At 44.5% G+C, this 7,390-nt stretch overlaps 1 protein-coding gene across 1 annotated transcript; it reads left to right on the top strand.

Annotated features, from left to right (window-relative positions):
- Positions 1-6,703: 6,703 nt before the first annotated feature.
- On the top strand, positions 6,704-7,380 carry EDB91DRAFT_1025949 (uncharacterized protein; the record flags this gene model as incomplete). The annotated part of the gene is made up of 2 exons (XM_041312633.1): positions 6,704-6,959; positions 6,986-7,380. Coding segments are annotated over 2 exons (651 nt in total), but the record flags the coding sequence as incomplete, so codon positions are not given.
- Between the last annotated feature and the right edge of the window lie 10 nt (positions 7,381-7,390).

The following is a 7,390-nucleotide window of genomic DNA, read 5'->3' as shown; positions in this document are numbered from 1 at the left end:
TAGTATAGATGGTAGTATAGCAATGTACTATATAGGAAATTATGAATAGTAGTTAGTGAATCCAGTGTGTGATAGATGAGTGGGCCGAGGAATGGAGTGCAATATAGACGAGTGGGCCGGGAACTGGGGTGTGATGGAGACGAGTGGGCCGGTAAATGAGGTGCAATGGAGACGAGTGGGCCGGTACATAAGGTGCAATGAAGACGAGGGGGCCGGAGAATAGGGTGCAATTGAGACGAGTGGGCCGGTATAGCAGGTGCAATGGAGACGGGTGGGCCGGTATAGCAGGTGCAATGGAGATGGGTGGGCCGGTAAATAAGGTGCAATTAAGACGAGTGGGCCGGTATAGCAGGTGCAATGGAGAGGGTGGGCCGGTAAAGGAGGTGCAATGAGGACGAGTCGGCCGGTGTTATTGGGTGCAATGAAGACGAGTCGGCCGGTGATATGGGGTGCAATGAAGACGAGCTGGCCGGTGATATGGGGTGCAATGAAGACAGTGGGCCGGTGATATGGGGTGCAATGAAGACGGGTGGGCCGGCATTATAGGGCGCAATGGAGATGGGTGGGCCGGTGATATAGGGTGCAATGAAGACGAGTGGGCCGGTGATATGGGGTGCAATGAAGACGGGTGGGCCGGCATGATAGGGTGCAATGGAGACGGGTGGGCCGGTATTATGGGGTGCAACAACGACCGGTATTTATGTAACCGGTTGCTTGTGGTAACATAGCACTCAATCGGCGATTCCACCGGTGGTCTGATCATGTAAAATGGTTAAGATTTGACAAAGTTATGAGCCCTACAAGGGAAAGCCATAAATTTAGAGGATATATGATATATTGTATCTAGACCATTGCAACCGGTATTTTTTGACCGGTATTTACATGACCGGTTGCTTGTGGTAACATAGCACTCAATCCGGTGATTCCACCGGTGGTCTGACCATGTAACATAGTTAAGATTTGACAAAGTTAGGAGCCTTACAAGAGAAAGTCACAAAGTCAGAGGATATATATATCTAGACCATTGTGACCGGGTTTTCAACCGGTAGTTATGTGACCAGTTGCTTGTGGTGACATAGCACTCAGTCCGGTGATTCCACCGGTGGCCTGACCATGTAAAATGGTTAAGATTTGACAAAGTTAGAGTCTTACAACAAGAGAAAGTGACAATTTCAGAGGATATATCAGGTCTAGACCATTGTGTACGGTATTTTATGTGACCGGTTGTTTAAGTAAAACATAGCACTCAATCTGGTGATTCACTGGTGGTCTGACCATGTAAAATGGTTAAGATTTGACAAAGTTATGAGCCCCTACAAGGGAAAGCCATAAATTTAGAGGATATCATGATGTATTGTATCTAGACCATTGCATACCGGTATTTTTTGACCGGTATTTACGTGACCGGTTGCTTGTGGTAATGTAGCACTCAATCCGGTGATTCCACCGGTGGTCTGACCATGTAAAATGGTAGATTTTGACAAGTTATGAGCCTTACAACAAGAGAAAGTGACAATTCAGAGGATATATCATGTCTAGACCATTGTGACCGGTATTTATGTGACCGGTTGTTTCTAGTAACAGTACTCAATCCGGTGATTCCACCGGTGGTCTGATCATGTAAAATGGTCAAGATTTGACAAAGTTATGAGTGCTACAAGAAAAAGTCACAAATTCACTGGCAGAGGATATATGATATCTAGACCATTGTGACCAGGATTTTTCAACCGGAAGTTATGTGACCGGTTGCTTGTGGTAACATAGCACTCAATCCGGTGATTCCACCGGTGGTCTGATCATGTAAAATGGTCAAGATTTGACAAAGTTATGAGTGCTACAAGAAAAAGTCACAAAGTCAGAGGATATATGATATCTAGACCATTGTGACCGAGATTTTTCAACCGGAAGTTATGTGACCGGTTGCTTGTGGTAACATAGCACTCAATCCGGTGATTCCACCGGTGGTCTGATCATGTAAAATAGGTCAAGATTTGACAAAGTCATGAGCCCTACAAGAGAAAGTCATGAATTTAGAGGATATATGATATCTAGACCATTGTGACCGTATTTTTTGACCGGTAGTTATGTGACCGGTTGCTTGTGGTAACATAGCACTCAATCCGGTGATTTTACCGGTGGTCTGATCATGTAAAATGGTCAAGATTTGACAAAGTTATGAGCCTTACAAGAGAAAGCCACACATTCAGAGGATATTATGATATATTGTATCTAGACCATTGTAACTGGTATTTTTTGACCGGTATTTATGTGGACCGGTTGCTTGTGGTAACATAGCACTCAATCTGGTGATTCCACCGGTGATCTGATCATGCAAAATCATTAAGATCTGACAAACTTATGAGCCTTACAAGATAAAGCCACAGATTTAGAGGATGTTATATCTAGACCATTGTGACCGGTATTTTTGTGAACAGTTGCTTGCAGTAATATAGTACTCAATCTGGTGATTCCACTGGTAGTACTGATCATGTAAAATGGTTAAGATTTGATAAAGTTCTGAGCCTTATAAGACCAAGTCATAAATTCAAAGGATACAGTGTTGTATCAGCTTATATCTGGACCATTGTAATCAGTATTTTTGCAACCGGTTGCTTGTGGTAATGTAGCACTCAATCAGGGGATTCCATTTTGCCCCTTTGATAGGAGAGTGTTCTAGCACTGTCAAAACATATTTAGGAGTATATATTAACATATTCCACCACTTAGTTGACCCCCTGAAGGGCTACATCAAACAATATAGCATATATACATGAAAACATAACTGATAAGAACCCTCCAACACTATCAAGGATGTTATTGGTAATCAGACACTTGGGATATGTCCCATGTATATCCCTAGTCATGGTCCTAAAATTCTGGAAAGATCCCTCAAGTATTGACGGTAAGATAAGTAAAACAACATAGGCTTGACATATGACAATTTACCCCTGTCACTGAAAGTCACTGACACATATCACACACACCAAAGATTTTATTAAAAATGCAGTAGTATGTATAGTAGACTACATAATGAACCTAAAATACACATTGCCCTGAAGGTAAAGTCTTTGTAGAAGAGTGTGGTGAGGAAATATTAGGATTGGTAAGTAAAAGTCCAACCACTACATATACACCAAACTGGTGAGTTTCGATGTTTTGGGCTTTTGGACTTTCCCACACTCTATTTCAGAGATATTTCACTGCCCTAGCTCTCAACTGTTAGTGGATCCTTTTATAAATCTGAGACCATGATATTGACCATGCTTAGAATATATTGCAAGCATCTGATTACTAGATTGTGTCCATTGGAGAATGTAGGCCCCTTATCAGTACACATACCCCCTTTCCCTTAGATAACAATATTATACCATATTTCTAACTGATCCTTGGGATGAGAAGTAGGTATATATGTAGTAAGGATAATATATGAGTAGTCTGGATCATTTATGCAATGGTAAAGTAGGGGAAAACACCAAAAATGTGACAACTGCAATCTTAGAAGTTTTAGCCTGTATAGAAGGATTCTGTAGGTATCCTGATGTACCAACCTGGTGTACATACTCTAAATCTGTCTAGGAATGGTCCCCATATCATTCTTCAGCTGTGTTCCTGTAGGAAAACCTTTCCCAGAGGATGGACCACCAGGAGAGGGTGAGTACACAGCATCACAAGGTTTTGTCTGTGGATGTTAAGGTCATGCTCAAAGGAAGGAGAACTCAAAGGGCTTGACTTCAGCTTGTGTGCTGCACCCCTTACCCAAGTATGTGCCCTTAATTTATGAGAGGCAGGAGGGAAGTCCAACAAAGTCCAGAGGTTTCCGGAAGTCAGACACTAGGGGAGTTCGGCGGAACTCCAGAGGTTCAAGGAAACCCAGAGTAAGACTGCTGTGGACAAGTCTGGAGTAGAAATGGAACAGAGGTAAACTACCCTAAGGTAGAGCTGGAGACACACTGGTCTAGATATAACATATCCTCTGAATGTGTGGCTTTCTCTTGTAAGGCTCATAACTTTGTCAAATCTTGACCATTTTACATGATCAGACCACCGGTAAAATCACCGGATTGAGTGCTATGTTACCACAAGCAACCGGTCACATAACTACCGGTCAAAAAATACCGGTCACAATGGTCTAGATATCATATATCCTCTAAATTCATGACTTTCTCTTGTAGGGCTCATGACTTTGTCAAATCTTGACCATTTTACATGATCAGACCACCGGTGGAATCACCAGATTGAGTGCCATGCTACCACAAGCAACCGGTCACATAACTACCGGTTGAAAAATCCCGGTCACAATACTGTAGATATCATATATCCTCTAAATTCATGACTTTCTCTTGTAGGGCTCATGACTTTGTCAAATCTTGACTATTTTACATGATCAGACCACCGGTGGAATCACCGGATTGAGTGCTATGTTACCACAAGCAACCGGTCACATAACTTCCGGTTGAAAAATCTCGGTCACAATGGTCTAGATATCATATATCCTCTGACTTTGTGACTTTTTCTTGTAGCACTCATAACTTTGTCAAATCTTGACCATTTTACATGATCAGACCACCGGTGGAATCACCGGATTGAGTGCTATGTTACCACAAGCAACCGGTCACATAACTTCCGGTTGAAAAATCCTGGTCACAATGGTCTAGATATCATATATCCTCTGCCAGTGAATTTGTGACTTTTTCTTGTAGCACTCATAACTTTGTCAAATCTTGACCATTTTACATGATCAGACCACCGGTGGAATCACCGGATTGAGTACTGTTACTAGAAACAACCGGTCACATAAATACCGGTCACAATGGTCTAGACATGATATATCCTCTGAAATTGTCACTTTCTCTTGTTGTAAGGCTCATAACTTTGTCAAATCTTAACCATTTTACATGGTCAGACCACCGGTGGAATCACCGGATTGAGTGCTACATTACCACAAGCAACCGGTCACGTAAATACCGGTCAAAAAATACCGGTTGCAATGGTCTAGATACAATACATCATGATATCCTCTAAATTTATGGCTTTCCCTTGTAGGGCTCATAACTTTGTCAAATCTTAACCATTTTACATGGTCAGACCACCAGTGGAATCACCAGATTGAGTGCTATGTTTTACTTTAAACAACCGGTCACATAAATACCGGACACAATGGTCTAGACATGATATATCCTCTGAAATTGTCACTTTCTCTTGTTGTAAGACTCATAACTTTGTCAAATCTTAACCATTTTACATGGTCAGGCCACCGGTGGAATCACCGGACTGAGTGCTATGTCACCACAAGCAACTGGTCACATAACTACTGGTTGAAAAATCCCGGTCACAATGGTCTAGATATCATATATCCTCTGACTTTGTGACTTTCTCTTGTAAGGCTCCTAACTTTGTCAAATCTTAACTATGTTACATGGTCAGACCACCGGTGGAATCACCGGATTGAGTGCTATGTTACCACAAGCAACCGGTCATGTAAATACCGGTCAAAAAATACCGGTTGCAATGGTCTAGATACAATATATCATAATATCCTCTAAATTTATGGCTTTCCCTTGTAGGGCTCATAACTTTGTCAAATCTTAACCATTTTACATGATCAGACCACCGGTGGAATCGCCAGATTGAGTGCTATGTTACCACAAGCAACCGGTTACATAAATACCGGTCGTTGTTGCACCCCATAATACCGGCCCACCCGTCTCCATTGCACCCTATCATGCCGGCCCACCCGTCTTCATTGCACCCCATATCACCGGCCCACTCGTCTTCATTGCACCCTATATCACCGGCCCACCCATCTCCATTGCGCCCTATAATGCCGGCCCACCCGTCTTCATTGCACCCCATATCACCGGCCCACTTGTCTTCATTGCACCCCATATCACCGGCCAGCTCGTCTTCATTGCACCCCATATCACCGGCCGACTCGTCTTCATTGCACCCAATAACACCGGCCGACTCGTCCTCATTGCACCTCCTTTACCGGCCCACCCGTCTCCATTGCACCTGCTATACCGGCCCACTCGTCTTAATTGCACCATATTTACCGGCCCACCCATCTCCATTGCACCTGCTATACCGGCCCACCCGTCTCCATTGCACCTGCTATACCGGCCCACTCGTCTTAATTGCACCATATTTACCGGCCCACCCATCTCCATTGCACCTGCTATACCGGCCCACCCGTCTCCATTGCACCTGCTATACCGGCCCACTCGTCTCAATTGCACCCTATTCTCCGGCCCCCTCGTCTTCATTGCACCTTATGTACCGGCCCACTCGTCTCCATTGCACCTCATTTACCGGCCCACTCGTCTCCATCACACCCCAGTTCCCCGGCCCACTCGTCTATATTGCACTCCATTCCTCCGGCCCACTCATCTATCACACACTGGATTCACTACTACTATTCATAATTTCCTATATAGTACATTGCTATACTACCATCTATACTATATACACCCGGCCCATCCGTTTGCCTTGGACACTCCACCCCCTCGGCCCACTCGTCTAACATGGTACAATTATTGCCATGGGCCGGCACCGGGTGGCCCGTCTCTATTGGTACATTGTCACGCCCGGCTGCCCGTCTCAGACGGGTGAATTCACTGAAGGGGCTCTGATTCACTCGTTACTACTTTGCGGACACTCATTGGATGCAGATGTGTTGTCACTTAGGCTCACCGAGCGCTGGTTCACCAAAGTCGAAATCATCAAGGCTGAGCTTGAGGAAAAGCAGTTCAAGGTCAAACTTACTGTCATAGACACCCCCGCGTTTGGTGACTATGTCAACAACTGCGATTCACCAAAGTCGAAATCATCAAGGGCTGAGCTTGAGGAAAAGCAGTTCAAGGTCAAACTTACTGTCATAGACACCCCCGCGTTTGGTGACTATGTCGACAACTGCGATTCACCGAAGTCGAAATCATCAAGGCTGAGCTTGAGGAAAAGCAGTTCAAGGTCAAACTTACTGTCATAGACACCCCCGGGTTTGCGATTGACCTCATCTCGATGACGAAGGAGTTGCACTACAAGAACTACAGGCAGCAACAGATGGAGATGAGGAATGCTCGCTACTTATCTCTATGCACATGCTCGACCTCATCTCGACAACGAAGGAGTTGCACTATGAGAACTACAGGCAGCAACAGATGGAGACGAGGAATGCTCGCTACTTATCTCTATGCACATGCTCGACCTCATCTCGATGACGAAGGAGTTGCACTACGAGAACTACAGGCAGCAACAGATGGAGACGAGGAACACTCTCTACCTATCTCTATGCACATGCTCGACCTCATCTCGATGACGAAGGAGTTGCACTACGAGAACTACAGGCAGCAACAAATGGAGACGAGGAAGTTTGGGGAGCCCACTCACATCA

The sequence above is a fragment of the Suillus paluster genome, assembly GCF_016628075.1.
Source record: "Suillus paluster strain FC165 chromosome Unknown EDB91scaffold_107, whole genome shotgun sequence".
In the NCBI taxonomy this organism is placed as follows: Eukaryota; Fungi; Basidiomycota; class Agaricomycetes; order Boletales; family Suillaceae; genus Suillus; species Suillus paluster.
The sequence above is the reverse complement of the archived record's forward strand: the minus strand, read 5'-3'. Positions and strand labels throughout refer to the sequence as shown.